At 47.8% G+C, this 15475-nt stretch overlaps 4 protein-coding genes across 4 annotated transcripts; 1 reads left to right on the top strand and 3 right to left on the bottom strand.

Moving 5' to 3' along the window:
• Window positions 1-4879: 4879 nt before the first annotated feature.
• On the bottom strand, window positions 4880-7483 carry GLRG_10628 (elongation factor Tu GTP binding domain-containing protein; the record flags this gene model as incomplete). Its single annotated transcript, XM_008101313.1, has 4 exons — window positions 4880-6084; window positions 6134-6334; window positions 6385-7098; window positions 7177-7483. 4 exons carry the CDS (start codon window positions 7481-7483, stop codon window positions 4880-4882), a joined length of 2427 nt encoding a protein of 808 aa, XP_008099504.1.
• A 543-nt stretch (window positions 7484-8026) lies between these two features.
• GLRG_10627 (T-complex protein 1) lies at window positions 8027-9907 on the top strand (the record flags this gene model as incomplete). Its single annotated transcript, XM_008101312.1, has 5 exons — window positions 8027-8036; window positions 8089-8106; window positions 8165-8213; window positions 8275-9391; window positions 9446-9907. 5 exons carry the CDS (start codon window positions 8027-8029, stop codon window positions 9905-9907), a joined length of 1656 nt encoding a protein of 551 aa, XP_008099503.1.
• Window positions 9908-10060: 153 nt separating this feature from the next.
• GLRG_10626 (phosphoglycerate mutase) lies at window positions 10061-10953 on the bottom strand (the record flags this gene model as incomplete). The annotated part of the gene is made up of 2 exons (XM_008101311.1): window positions 10061-10281; window positions 10392-10953. 2 exons carry the CDS (start codon window positions 10951-10953, stop codon window positions 10061-10063), a joined length of 783 nt encoding a protein of 260 aa, XP_008099502.1.
• Window positions 10954-12931: 1978 nt separating this feature from the next.
• GLRG_10625 (VHS domain-containing protein) lies at window positions 12932-15272 on the bottom strand (the record flags this gene model as incomplete). Its single annotated transcript, XM_008101310.1, has 5 exons — window positions 12932-13785; window positions 13835-14621; window positions 14679-14963; window positions 15017-15149; window positions 15199-15272. 5 exons carry the CDS (start codon window positions 15270-15272, stop codon window positions 12932-12934), a joined length of 2133 nt encoding a protein of 710 aa, XP_008099501.1.
• Window positions 15273-15475: the final 203 nt, after the last annotated feature.

The following is a 15475-nucleotide window of genomic DNA, read 5'->3' as shown; positions in this document are numbered from 1 at the left end:
TAATATGTATACTAAGCCTTTACTAATAGTAAAGCTAGATATTTTATATTTATAAGCCTATAGCTACTAAGTATATACGCTAATAGTAAATATATAACTATTATAAAACTACTAGTAAAAGCTTACTACTTATATATAGATTAGATTCCTTATTAGATATATATTTAGTAATTTATATTACGTCTAGTATTTAGCGTAAAATAAGGTCTTTACTATATATAATATAACATTTAATAAGAAATAAATCTTTAATAAATTAATAAATAAATTACTTAATAAGCTTTATAAAGCTAACCTTATAGTAATTTAATAATAAATTAATAAGCTAATTATAGCTAGTAATTAATCCTTATTATATAAAGAAGCTAATAAAAAAATAGATAAAGTAATAAAATATACTAATATTACTTTACTAGGCGCTTTATAATTAAGTAACACCCTAGAATATCTATATAAGTAAGTAAAATTTATACTTCTTCTTACTTTATTACTATTACTACTAAGCGCCTTTTTTATAGCCTTTATAAATATTAATATAGGGGGTAGTAAAATAAGAACTAATAGCTTTAAATTAATTAATTTAATAGCTAATAGCTAAATAATTACTAATAGTAAAATAATTAATAAGTAAATACCTAAATTAATAGCTAATAGATTATTAATTAATTTATTAATAGCCTATAGCCTATAAGCTAGTAACTTACTTAATTTATTAATAGCTAATAGCCTATAAGCTAGTAACTTACTAAGAACTAATAGTTCTAAAGTAATAAAGATAGTAATCCTTTATACTTTATTTTATCTCTATATAATTAATTTATAAGACGTTACTAAGTATAAAAAGATATTAAATTCCTAAGTAACTATAGCTAGCCTATTAGGTAATCTCTAGCTAGTAGTAACCTTATTTAAAGGCGTTATAAAAAGGTATTATCTTACTATATATATAGGTAGTTAGATTACACTAAGGACTTTATTTAAGGCTACTTTCCTTATAAGGCTTACTTTATAGTAAAAGATTACAGACTATATATAAGGTAGCTTATAAGTAATAATATAGTTTAGTATATTATAAAGTTAACTAATAAGTAAAGATTACTACCTTTAGCTAAAGTGCGCTTAAGGCTACTTAATTAACTATATAACGCTTAATAAGTATAATAATTATAAAGATATTACTAGTAAATTACTAGTATATAATAAAGGCGTTACTAGACCTTATAAGCTAATAAGTATATATTAGAAGTTACTTTACTTTTTACTAATCTATAGATAGTTAAAAGGCTACCTATATAAAAAGTAATTTAAAGACACTAAAATAGTATATCTATATAGGTATAAAATATTAAAATCTTAGGTAATAGTGCTATAAGTAGTAGCTAAAAGGTATTAAATCCTTAGCTACTATTAAGTATATACCTATAAGCTTAATAAATATAGTTAATTAACTAAATTTAAAGTAAGACTTATAGTTTATAGTAACTAATAAGTAAAGGATCTATAAAATACTTATATAGCTATATTAGTAAGTATATTATTTAAAATACTTATAGTAATAGCTACTTACTTTAATTTAGAATTACTTTAATATTATATAGTAAATATATTTATTTATATTACTATTAATAAGGTAGTATTTATAGAGATACCTTTAGGCTACTAAATCTCTAGCTAGATCCTCTAGCGACTAAAAGCGCTATATAGGCTTTAGTAATTACTACTACTATAGTAAAAGCACCTTAAAGAAGGACTTATTATATAAGGCTTTTACTAAGTGCTTAGTAAGAATTACTATTAGAAAAAGGATTATATTATATTCTTTTTTTATATTAATAACTATATATTAGCCTATTACTATATAAATAAAGCGTAAGTAAGTAATAAGATAGTAGCTTTTTAGTAATAATACTACCTTAAAGGTAGAGGCTTATTATAGTAGTTCTTTAGCCTTAAGGTAATTTATAACTAAAGTAACTATTATCTTTAGCTTTTATAAGTAGTATACTATAATAAAATAATAAAACTACTACTAATAAATAATAAATATAAATATAATAAATTATTACTTATAGTAAAGGCTAAGCTACTACTTAGTAAATATATAGCCTTATTATAAAAGGTTAACTAATATTAAAAAAAAGTAAAAATAATCCTTTATATAGTAGTAATAACTTAGCTAGACATTACTTTTATAGCTAGCTAGCTTACTTACTTTAACTATAATCTAAATCTAGATTACTAAAAAGTATAAATTATATACTTAGATATCTCTATTAAACGTAGCACCTTTACCTTAAATATAAAGTAACGCTAGGTAGTAATAATAATACGTTAGAGGTTACTTTAGACACCTTATTTACTAATAACTTACTAGACTATTATAGCTTATAAGTATATATACTAAAGCTATTTAAAGGGCTTATCTTTTAGTAAGCTAATAAGTAAGATATAGTAATAACGTTAAGTACTAAGGCTAAATTACTAGCCTTATTATCTACTATAAAGGAGGCACTTTTTACTAGTAGATTAATTACTACACTAAGTATTTAACTATTAATATAACTAAGAACTAAATTATTACTTAATAAGCAGACAGCTACTAAATAGCTACTAACTATTTATATTAGCTATAATAATACTTAAACTATTAGGCTTATTACTAAGGAACTTATTTAATTATAGATAAGGCTATAGTATATAAATATTTATAACTACTAGCTATACTAAGAAGTACTAGTAAATTAAATTACTATTAAATATAAAAAGTCTATTAAATTAATAGCTAATAAATTAATAAAAGCACTTAGTATATTATAATTTACTATATTTATAGCTTAATTAAATATAAGTAACTAATATATATACCTTAAAGTAAATTAGTAGTAAGAATTAGCTAATAATAAAGTAAAACTTTACTACTAAATAAAAAAAAAACGTATAAAATATTAAAAAATAATTAATAAATAAATAAGCTATATATAAATAATATTTAGTATAGGCTTTATAGTAATTAATTATACTACTAGCGCTAAAGGGGTATATTAAATATAGTAGAATTATATATAAATTAGCTAGTAAATATATAGTTACCTTATAGTAAATTATTAGGGAATAGGCAGTAAATTAGCCCTACTTTTAGTAGTAACTCTACTAATAATATTGCTAGGATTAGCTAGGGATTTCCTAACCAAGAAATAGGGGGTTTTCCCTATTTCTATAGTAATTCACTATAAATACATAACACACAACAGAATCAATCAAGCAACTATTACAATCCCTACTATTTGACAAATGCAGCTCCTCCGGCAAATGCCTGCAGGGACGGACATGATGGGATGGCAGAGGTGGGCGCTCGGGGGAGCAGTCTCCGTCGCACGACCACAGTAAGCTAAGTACGGAGTACCGTGCGAGCACATCACCCTCGACAGCCGCCAAAGGTGTGCTGCCTACCTAGGTACCTACGCGCCTTGCCCTTCTATTCGTACGTCTACCCCACCAAGGCTGCGGATTCTGGACATTTCCATCCATTAATTACAGGTGGTCTCTTGTTCAGTTCGCCTCCAGCCTTCCATGGAAGTTCGGCCGGTTTCTACAACATGCTATACCCATGCCTTGGCCTGAGCTGTCTGACTCCTTTTTACTTGACAGTGACTCACCATCCAGCACTTGCCTCCTGTTTCCAAAGAGAAGAAGATACTATGTACTGTACAATCGCCACGTTGCTTCATCATCCGCGTCCGTTGTTGGTTGCATCTAACCAATCCTCCGTTCTACCTACCGTACACGCACTACCTACTATATGTAGTTCTACGATCTGATATCGCCAATCTGTCCTTTTCCAACACGCCTGGGGATACGAACAGAGTGGCCTCTTCTCCTCAAACGTTTGATTGCCTTCCGTTCCTCATCTCGGGCCAATTCATGCCTTTTTCCTTTCCAGAATATTCCCACCACTTGCTGGCTGTGGGGGCGGTCAGGCGGCGTTCCGGGTAAAGAAGGTAGTTTACTATTACGGTAGGTACCTTGGGGAAAGACAAGGCCAACCAAGCCAGGGGCAAGGTGTAGACAGAATGGGGCGCCTTACCTCACTTAAGGTGCTCTTAGCAGTGCGTCCTGAGATGAAGGGGGGTAACAGGGGTGAGCTTTGGCTCCTGGCCCATGCTCTTCCGTGTGCATACATATTAGTACAGAGTACTCCGTAGTGCTTCAGGTTATGCAGTGTAGTACGAATACAGTGTGCACCTGCCAAGTTGTACGAATACACGACGGCGTCTCCGTCGCCTTGAGCCCATAGGGGGGTCCCATGGCATATCTGTCAACATCCCCCGAGATCGAGTGGGCGGAACCCGAACAGATCTGGTGTAGGCGGCCAACATTCCCGACAGTCATCGCTCCAAGAATAGTCTGGTCGTAAACTCACTTACTCAAGTACTTAGTCGTGACTCGGAGCTACTACGTATGATGGGTAAGTATAAACTCCCTAGCAGGTAGTGTGGAATTGTGACCCACGTACGAGAGACTCTCACTGGCCAGAATTATGGTAGATGTGCACAAGAAGCTCAAAGTACCGTCGCTGGGATAGGTAATCAAAAAAAGCACGGCCACATTTACCTGGCGAGGGGGTTAAACTTTGGCCCGATACCGTAGTATCTCAATTTGGCAACCAACTCTCTTTTGACCACGGGTATCCATCTCTATTGGCTATGCTTCAACCAAAGTCGCCAACTCTATCTTCATCGCCCAACTCTAATCGAGCTTCGATGCGACCACTCTTTCGCGGGCCCATGCTTGCAAGTATCGTGTCACAGTCATCACCACATCCTTTTTAAAAATCCTTATTTAAGGACAACGCCATGTTGCTTTTTGATATCTGCACCGTTTACTCCAACAGCCCTGCAGCGATTGTCTCTCCGCCACTTCTTAGCACCACCCGCTGCCCCGCCTCCAACGGCACCTTGGACTCCAGCTTGACCACGACCCGCGCAACCTTGCCAGGCTGCACGATCTTGGGATTCTTCTTCACCGTCGCCCCCGTCAGCTTGTCCAGCACAGCCGGAATCGCCCCCACTCTGCCTGCCGCATGCAACCGACCGCGATGAACGTCCACAGGCATCGGCATCAAGTGGTCGAAAGCCAGCACCTTCATCGTCAGGGTGTCGCTCGTCTCGATTGGCGCCGCCTTGGTGCTGATGATGTCGCCCACGCGCACATGGATCGGGTCGATGCCGTACAAGCCAATGTTGACGTTCTGTCCTGCCACAGCCCAGTCCTGTACCTCGCCATCCACTTCGATCGATCGTATTGACGCTGCCTCTCCGCTCGGCTGAACAATCAACGATTCGCCATTCTGTACCGTGCCCGACTCAATCCGGCCAGCCACAGTGAGTTGGCTCTGCTGTGTCCTGTAGATTTCCGAAATCGACATCCGGAAAAGCTTTTCGAGCGCCCTCGTCATCGGATCAGAATCTTCCAGAGCCTCAATCAATGTTGGCCCTTTGTACCATGAAAGACCTTCATCATCCGGTCGCTGTACTAGGTTGGCACCACTCAGTCCGGATATGGGCACAAAGGTGACGTTCTTAAGCTGAAACCCATTGCCCTTCATAAACCCGGTGACTTGCTCCGCGATCTCATCGAACCGATCTTTTGACCAGCCAACCATGTCAAGCTTATTGACAGCAACAATGACTCTTTGCACGCCCAGACTTCTCAGCAGAAGAGCATGCTCTCTGGTCTGCCCTTTCAAGCCCCTCTCGAAGGCTCCCGTATTAGCGTCGATGACGAGGATCGCAAAATCTGCCTGGCTGGCTCCTGCAATCATGTTGGGTACGAAGTCTCTGTGGCCCGGGGCGTCGAGGATAGTAAACCGTGTCTTATCGGTTTCGAACTGATTCGTAGCGATGTCAATGGTCACACCCCGCTCACGCTCTTCTTCTCGCTGATCCATCACCCATGCAAGGGCAAATGACGACTTTCCAATCTTCTCGCCCTGTCGTCGGTAGCGGTCGATGAGGTGCTGTTCAATATATTTCAACTCTAACAACAGCCTGCCCATCAGGGTACTCTTTCCGGCATCGACGTGGCCTTATGAGTATCAGTATACCGGCCGAAGGTATCTAAGTATGCAACATACCGACTACCACGAAGCTAGCGCTTCTCTTGTTCTCGCTCTTTTCGAACTCCTTGAGAACATCCAGTTTCTTGTTTTTCGGTGCCGCCGAATCGTCGAGTTGAAGCTGTTTCATCTCTCCAGTAGGCGTCTGGGAACCTGTCGGTTTGCTGACGACTTTCTTGGTGGCGCTCTTGGCAGCAGCAGCGTCGAACTTGGTGCCCGCTGGGAGGTATTAGAGTCAGCGTCTTACTGGGTCGTCGCAAAACGCGAACCTTTCGCCTGAGCAGCAAGTACGATGTCATCAGGGCTCGGCTGGGAAAAAGCACTAGGGACAAAGGTGGAAGAGTCCATGTACGGCAGAGTGTAGATTTGGGAGGCGGCGGCAGCATTATGAGCAGGTCCAAAGAGTGTCTGAGCGAAGGCAGATGGTCTTTTTGATGACACCACGAGACAGTCATCCTCAGCATCTTCCCCATATCCAGCAGACGACGCACGAGACTGGTCAACGTCCATGCCGACCGGGTTTGGGGCAGCTTTGTCTTGTTGCGGCTGCGAGACAGGCGTCGAAGCTCGAGATCCCGAGGTGGAGCCTTCCGCCAGCTTCTGTCGTTTGGCAAGAATGATCGAACCAGATCTCTGAGTTTGCTTTGAGGTCTCGTCAAGGGCTAAAGTCGACATTCTCTTCTCCGCTCGATCAACTTTGTCGTCCGGTTTTTTTGCGTCCTCCGTCTTTTTCTTCCGCGCTGCAGCCAATGCCTGCAGTTTGGAAATCTTAGGACCCTCGCCGCCACCAAGCACGCCGCCTGGGAGAGGACGGGGTGGAACAAAGACAGCCTTTCGGTTGCTGGGCACATTGGTCCAAGATATTCCATGAAAAGAGGAAGCCGGGGATAGAGAGGCCACTCTGCGAATGGGATACTCTGAAGTTGATGCTGTGTCGTCGTAATTCGCAATCTCACCATTGATGCCCCCAAGACCAAAACCATCTGCCAAACACTCAACTTCTGCTCCTGCCGCTACCTGACATGAAAAATGAGTAACATGCGTATAGAAATGTAACTTACCATCCTTGGCCTTCTTGGGCTCCTGTTTTGGGGCTGGCGGTGGTGCAATTAACTTCTTCTGCAAGTAAGACACCGTCTTATCGATATCGTAGTAGTAGTACCACAGCGCATCCTGAATTTGCTGCACAGTCACTTTGTCGCCGTCAGGGCCGAGTGCGCTTTGCACTGTTGCGGTCCCTACATTCATAGCCTCGCGATCCTCGGGGCTTAGCTGATCGGCCTCGTTCTCCTCAAAGTCTTCCTCGCCTTCATACTCGTCAAGGGCCTCCTCGTAGTCAAGGTTGCGGACTGCCTGGTGGCGCGACATTTTGACTACGGTAGGACTCTCCTGAGACTGGCGCGACTGGGAAAGTGGTGAAAGTTTGGAGATGTCGTAGACTGAAGTTCTCAGGATCGGAAGGAATAAAAATCGTTATTGAATCCCGTACCAGATCGGGGTTTTCCGTCGGGTGAATGATGCACTGAAAGCGGTGACTCGGACTTCTTTGCTGTGATAGTTGGAAACTTGTAAATGACGGCACCTGCACTGGTCATGGAGTGGGATGTGGGGCCCTTTGGTCATGGAGGGGCAACCACGTCGAATGGCGGGGTATTGCTTGGTGCTGTCCAGGCCTTTCTCCGATATCTTAGGCGGTGAGCTCCCGGATTATCTGCCACCCCGGGCACCGAAGCTTCTGGTGGCCCAGAATGGTAGGCACCACCAATTATTCAGAAATTTTGGTCCACCACGACCCGGTCCTTGGAGCTCAACCCCCCTCAACGCACGATACCTCCATTCCCCCCTCGGCGTCACTTCCAGTTGAATCGCACTACCATCCCGAACTCCCAGTGAAGTGCGAATACCTTCAACATGGCTATGAGTATGTGGCATCCCTCCTGGTTTGTGTTGCACGCCGCTAACAACATACATAGACCTTGATATGGCCAATGGTAAGCGTCAGAATGACTATGAGCTCCGCAATGGAAATGCTAATGAGATGTGCTTCAGCGGCCGTCATGAAGGACGAGCAGGGCCGCCCCTTCATCGTCGTCAGAGAGTAGGTTCTACCCATACTACCTGCGGCCCAATAAAGGGGTATTATGCTGATTGCCCCACAGCCAAGGAAAGAAGAAGAGACAATATGGCAACGAAGCCGTCAAGAACCACATCCTCGCCGCCAGGACGGTCGCGAACATCGTCAAGACCTCCCTCGGCCCCCGCGGTCTCGACAAGATCCTCATCTCCCCCGACGGAGACATCACAGTGACGAACGACGGTGCCACAATCCTGCAACAGATGGAGATCTCCAACCACGTCGCCAAGCTGTTGGTAGAGCTGTCCAAGTCGCAAGATGACGAGATCGGCGATGGTACCACTGGCGTCGTTGTTCTCGCCGGAGCTCTCCTGGAGCAGGCGGCGGAGCTGATCGACAAGGGCATTCACCCCATTCGCATCGCGGACGGGTATGACCAGGCCTGTGATATTGCCGTGTCGGAGCTCGATAAGATCTCAGACGTAATCGAGTTCAGCAAAGAAGACACAGGAAACCTGTTGAAGGTGGCAAGGACAAGTTTGGGTAGCAAGATCGTCTCCAAGGCACACGACCAGTTCTCTCAGATCGCAGTAGACGCCGTCCTGTCGGTGGCCGATCTGGAGCGGAGAGACGTCGACTTCGAGCTGATCAAGGTCGACGGCAAGGTTGGAGGATCTTTGGAGGATACTATGCTCGTCAAGGGTGTCATTATCGACAAGGACTTCTCGCATCCGCAGATGCCCTCGGAGGTCAAGGATGCCAAGATCGCCATCCTGACCTGTGCCTTCGAGCCCCCCAAGCCCAAGACCAAGCACAAGCTTGACATCACCAGCGTCGAAGAGTTCAAGAAGCTGCAAAACTACGAGCGCGAGAAGTTTATCGAAATGATCCAGCAAATCAAGGACTCTGGCGCCAACCTCGCTCTTTGCCAGTGGGGTTTCGACGACGAGGCAAACCACCTTCTGCTCCAGAACAACCTCCCCGCCGTGCGGTGGGTTGGAGGTCCCGAAATCGAGTTGGTAGCCATCGCCACAAACGGCCGTATCGTGCCTCGCTTCGAGGACCTCAAGCCCGAGAAGCTCGGAACTGCAGGTATCGTCAGAGAAATGACCTTTGGTACCACAAGAGAGAAGATGCTGGTTATCGAGGAGTGCGCCAACACCCGCGCGGTGACCGTCTTTGTCCGCGGTAGCAACAAGATGGTAAGTTGTGGACTGGCTTTTAAACAAACGATGTGATTACTGACTCCGTGATAGATCATCGATGAGGCTAAGCGCTCGCTTCACGATGCCCTTTGCGTCGTCCGCAACCTGGTCAAGGACAACCGTGTCGTCTACGGTGGTGGCGCTGCCGAGATCGCCTGCTCCCTGGCGGTTGAGGACGCCGCTGTCAAGACCCCCGGTCTCGAGCAGTATGCCATGCGCGCGTTCGCTGAGGCTCTCGACGCCGTCCCGATGGCGTTGGCTGAGAACAGCGGTCTGAACCCTATCGCAACGCTGGCCGAGGTGAAGAGCCAGCAGGTCAAGGCAGGCCCTGACGCTCGCGGCAAGCTCGGTGTGGACTGCATGGCCCGCGGAAGCAACGACATGAAGGATGCGTTCGTCATCGACCCCCTTATCAGCAAGAAGCAGCAACTCCAGCTCGCGACGCAATTATGCAGAATGGTGCTCAAGGTCAACAACGTCATTGTTTCCGGGTCTGGCGAGGAGGACTTTTAAAAGTAAAACGGCAAATAGGTTCTAGATGGGTCTATGATGTTTGGGATTATACCAAGCCGTGTACTATGCAAATAGAGAGGCCCCAATGTCGAGACCACCAAGTCCGTCCTTCCCCCCTCCGTTTCCCCGACTGATGCGTGCACCCCCTTTTCTTCACTGCATCCAGCCACGCTCGGGACTGTACTTGAGGTAGGGCTCCATCTCGCGGTAGAAGGTCTCCCTCAACTCGGCCTGTTGCTCCGGCGTCGGACGAGTGTTTTCGCCCTGGCGACGCTCCCAGCTCTCCTGCGTTTCCTTCAGGGACGCTTTGGGGTCCTGGCCCGTGGGATCCGCGAATTCGTACGATCTGTACTCGGTGTTTTCCCAGCCAGTTGCTGTGTGCTCGGTCAGTAACCTGTTTCACTCACGCCGCCTGGGAGGATTCCTTCCGATTGTGCCTGATGCCATGCCGTGAGATGAAGAGAAAGACAAAACAAAAACGTACCTTTCTTGGCACCAATGCCGGACCAATCGTCGGTCAAAAAATGCAGGATGCCGCCGTGCGTGACAACCACGACGTGGTCGTCGCCCTGCACATCCCCCACCAGCTCCCTGAGCGCCCGCCTCGCATCGGCCGACCGCTTCTCTAGCTTCTCCAGCGTCGGTTCCCACCGGGAGGCGGGGCCCGTCTTGTCGGTCCAGTCCTCGGGGACCCTGCTGAAGTCAACGCGGCCGGCGAACTCGTCCTCGATGTCGGCGACCGCGGACCCCGTGTCGCACGGCGCGTCAGAGACCTCCTGCACCTCGGGCAGGGCGAGGACCTTGAGGGGCCTGCCGACGGGGGCGGCGGCGTCGGAGGCGAAGCCCAGGAGGCAGGTGTGCAGCGTCCGGCGGAGGGGGCTGGCGACGAGGTGGGTGAGGCGGGCGTGGTAGGGGAAGGCGGCGCGGAGGGCGGCGCACTGCTGCTTGCCCAGGTCCGTAAGGAGGGGGTCTCGCATTGCCTCGTTCTCGAGCGAGAGGTTGTGGAAGCCCTGGGCGTGGCGGACGAGGTGGATTTGGACGGGCATCCTTGCTAGTGTGGCGCGGGATGAGATGAGGGGTGAGTGCGTTGGTGTTCTACGAGTCTATGGTGGTCTGCGATGAGATGAGAAAGAAATGAGAGAGTGATTGGGCGCCGCACGATGCTGCGAATTGTTTTCTCTGAAAGGGCGTATGCCGTCTAACGATGTATTCACAATGAAACGCAGAGGCACGAGGTTGAAGTTCCGGGTCTCTTGGGGGTTCACGATCCAATTATAAATAAGCAGTTGTCGTCGGTGTGGGAAGCAGAAAGCAGCTACGTAATGGACTCCGGCGTCGAGCGGGAAAATTCCTTGTTTGGGATGGGTGGGCTTCGCCTGGGCCTTTTGGAGATAACTCAAAAAGCCGAACCGGATGCACGCCGCGGCGGGAGGAGGACACGAGAGGGATGGGAATGGATCCACGTGGGCTGCTGCGGCGCCCTCGCGTTTCTGGTTTCAAGCTGCATGCTAGCAAAGATAAAGTACCTCCCTGGCCGTATGAGTCCTCCGGCGCCGAGGACCGGCGGAAAGTGGAGATTCGGGAGACTTGCGCCGGTGGTGGTTGGCCGGCGTAGTTTCGGGTTGCCGAACTGGGGGTTCCCCCTCTTTTTCCAGGTGCATTCAAGGGGAGCCAATGGTTGAAGAAGCAGGCTGGCGTGGTTACAGCTGACGGAATTCCTGATAATGGTTATGCCGAAAGAGGCTGGACCACGGTCTGTGTGACTCAGCGAACGGCCCATACAGTACCTAGGGGAGCGACCAGTCCTGAGGTGACTGGTCCAGCAAATCTCCTGGTTTGGCATCAATCTTGACAATATCTCCGAGTCGGATAAGGAATATGTAAGAGAAGTTCTATGGTCGGCTGCTCACTGTTACGCCGAAATCCAAAGGCCCTGTGAAAATGGAAGCAAGACGCGTCTGGTCAGGTTCTACGAGGGGCTTAGCTGGGTGAAGATTCGTCCGAATTTCTTCAACTTCCATTAATGCCATTCGCAATTGATTCAGCTAGCTTAATGCGACGGCCCATCGATGCTTCTCCTAGACCAGTGGCTCTTACCAAAACAGAATCGAGGACAATTAGTGCCACAGCCGACTTTGGCCAGCCTGGAAACGTAGCTATGGTAGATCATTGGGTTGCTCAAACGTTGTAATATTGGCGATTATGGTAATGATAACTGAGAGGTGATATCCCATTGTTCATCCCAGGTAGTGGAACTCTCGCCGCTGCAGGCTGCCCGTCTTCTACTCAACAAACACCAGACCGAGTATCGAGTTCAAGCCTCCCGCCAACAAAGCCCCCCCCCCCCATTATATGAAGCAGAAGCTGTCACTCAAAGCCCAGTGTCAAGGCTTGGATTTGACTGTAAAGTTCATTGTGACAAGACACAGAAGTAGACACGCAATGGGCTGTTGATGCTGGACAAGCGCCTAAATTGTCGTACCTCACAAAGCTGCTTCCTGGCGATGCAAAGCCTTTGTATGGACATAGACATGCGGTCTCTACTATTTGTCTGCTGCCACAGTTGACAAAGACAGAGTTGATGGGTACACATGACAGGCAGAAATGTCTTCAGGATTGGCCTTACTCCCTGGGGCCCTGTGACATGTCCAAGTCCGGCAAGGATTGGCTCCTGCTCCCGTCCCTCTTTAGTTCATTACCTATTCACCACACTCTTGTCATCCTTGGCGTCTACCTTCAGGTTTCACGAGGGTGGGCGCACAACACATCGCAAGATCGGAAAAGATATCTTTTCAGGAGAATATTAGTCTTTGTTCAGTCTGTTAATACCAGTCCACATTTAGGGTACTGAAACTTTGTCCCAGCAAGAACGCCGTACAAGGGATGCATATCATCCAACAAAAAAAATCACTTTACAGCTCATTTTCAAGTCCGAATATGCTTGTGTTCGGCTCCCCTTGTGACCATGAAACGCCAAGAACCAACACTGCAGACCTGCATGCCTACAAGCCACCATGTCATCCTTCAAAGATCAATTAAACTCTCCTCCACCGCCGGCTGCTTCGGTGCGTTCTGTGGCGCAGACGGGAACGACTCCTGGGTATATCCGTTATTGTTATCGTTGTACTGGCCTTGCCATTGCTGTTGAGGAGGTGCAGATTGCTGTGGAACCGATGGTTGCCAGTAGCTCTGCTGCTGTGGCGGGCCTTGTTGCTGCGCGGGCTGAGCAGCTGCTTGAACAGGTGTCGCCTGCTGAGACATCGACTGTCGGTACTGCATCGACTGTTGAAGATTTGGGTAGGGAGAAGGGTTGGGATCTACAGCGGGCGGGGCAGAGGGGGGCGCGCTGGGTTGTTGAGGGTTGAAATAATAAGAAGCACTAGGATCAGCAGACGGAGTTCCAGCAGGCTGGACAGGGTGGCTCTGATGGCCTGGTTGTGGTGGCTCACTAGGAGCATACGGCTGCTGCGGCGTATACTGTCCATTGGGGGCGGAACCAGCTCCGCTCCTCCAGCTATCTGTCTGTTGGGGCTCCTGGGGAGGGTAAGAGCCTGTAGGTGGACCAGCCATGGAGGCGCGCTTGTCATAAGTCGCGTACTGGGGTTGAGGTGTGTGTTGCGGGTGTTGATGGTATTCTTGGGGTGGTACACGGCCGTAGTTCACTTGTTGTGAGCCGGTATAGAAGTTCTCGGCAGGGCCAGTACTACTTGGCGCGCTCGCATGCAGAGAAGGGTATGCACCAGAGGGCCCACGAGGAGTAGGAAGGTTGTAGCCCCCAACGGTGTGTTGGCTGTATGCCTTTGAGAGGCGTTCCTCCAGCATTCTGTCATAGTAGCGAACCACGGTCGAGAGCTTGGCATGAAGGTCAAGAAGCGTGTCTGGGCAAATGTTAGCAGCGGCTTGTGACAAGGTTTGAATCATACACACCATGTTTGCTCATGGTCTCGCCATAGGTGCGAGCAAGCTTCGGCCGCAGTGTGCCAATGCTGTCGTAAAGCTCCTGAATCTGGGGCTCACGCAGGATGGTGCCGGGGGGTTGCGTCTGTAGGCGATCGACGAGAGTTGCAAAAAGATTGATGTTCTCGGCCTCGACCGGAGTGAGTTCGTAGTCGTTCCTGGGCAAGGAGAACTGCTGTGTAGGATTGGGACCAGCACTCGAGGTCTGTTCCTTCAAGGCAGTTGCGTGCCTCTGCTTCTGCTCTTCCATATCAGCCAGCGAAGCGGCAATCGCAGCCTTGAGGTCGTCGTCGTCCTCGTCTGCGCCATGCGATGCTGCAGGCTTGGAGTTGCCGTTAACCTTTGGTCCTGAAGGGCCATTGGCGGTGGGGGCGACGTATCCCTGAGAGTAGCCCTTCACCTCCTCCAAGCTCATAGCCAGAGCCTTCTTCAGGTCCTCGTCGAAGGCGTCGTCAACACGAGCGTTGCGCGGCTGCATAGCAGACGTACTTCGGGTCTTGTAAGGATAGGTGGGAGATCGGTCTTGCGGCAGGGGCGAGGGCGCACCTGCCTTGGAAGACTTATCGGTGAGCTTCGCGTAGCAGCCGTCGTCGACACGAACAGGTTGCATGATGCCGAGGTGCGGAAGGGGACAAGTCTTGGCCGAACATTGCTGATCGAAACAGTTGCCGCAGTTTCGGCAGTGGTGCTTTCGGTTCGTAAAGGTGAAGGGGGTTCGGCATCGCATGCAGACATCTGAATCAACCCACTCAGGGGGCTTTGAAGCCGGTCAGTTGGGGGGGCCGTACAACGGTTGGGACGGACGATGACCTACCGCGCTGCTATCAATCATGCTGCTGGCGACACTTACTCTGGGAGGAAACTGGTGGCCTTCTCTCTGCAACGTCTTGTAAACCTCCCCGATATAACCCAAATCGTGACGTCCTTCGGTGGCGGCAGCCCAAGACTGTATCAGCTCGAGGATCTTCTGCTTTACTTCGTGGTTGACGGCGGCGGGTCCGACGGCTTGGAGGAGTGAGGTGAGGTTGTCCATGAACTCTCTCGAGGCGATTTCAGCAAGGAAGTGGGTGCCTCCATTCTTAACACATGTATCGGTGAGCTGCGGCACGGGTTAGCTTGGCCAAGGAAGAGCAGGCAGCAAGGGTGGCTTACGTTCAAAGCGCTTAGCTGGGTGTTTGGGTTCTTGTTGCCGATGCGCCTCTTCAGGGAGCGCATGGCCTCCTTGGGCTGAACTGTTTTTGACCTGATGACATCAGAGATCTCAAGATTCAGGGCGATATCCTCCCTGTAACCGTGTTAGAAAGGGCGTCGCAAGTGATGGCAAGGAGTCGTACAAACTGCTGCTAGTTGCCTTCTCTATTTGCTCATCCAAGGCCGTGTTGGCCGAGCTGGACCACCAGCCCATCATCTTGGAAAGCTGGGTGCGTTGGGTTGGCGGGGAGCTAAACCGGAGGGGGCGGTTCTCGTCTGGAGGGTGGGCACTTGGTTATCAAGGTGGGTGGGTAATCGATCGCAATCGCAAAGTCGGTTGGTTATCGTCTTGTGTCGTCAGCGTAAGAAATGAGGTTCAAGAGGATTGCGCGTATGCATAGATTGTGGATGAAGAGGCGA

This window comes from Colletotrichum graminicola (assembly GCF_000149035.1).
Source record: "Colletotrichum graminicola M1.001 genomic scaffold supercont1.64, whole genome shotgun sequence".
Taxonomy (NCBI): Eukaryota; Fungi; Ascomycota; class Sordariomycetes; order Glomerellales; family Glomerellaceae; genus Colletotrichum; species Colletotrichum graminicola.
This window is presented reverse-complemented; position numbering and strand designations above follow the sequence as displayed.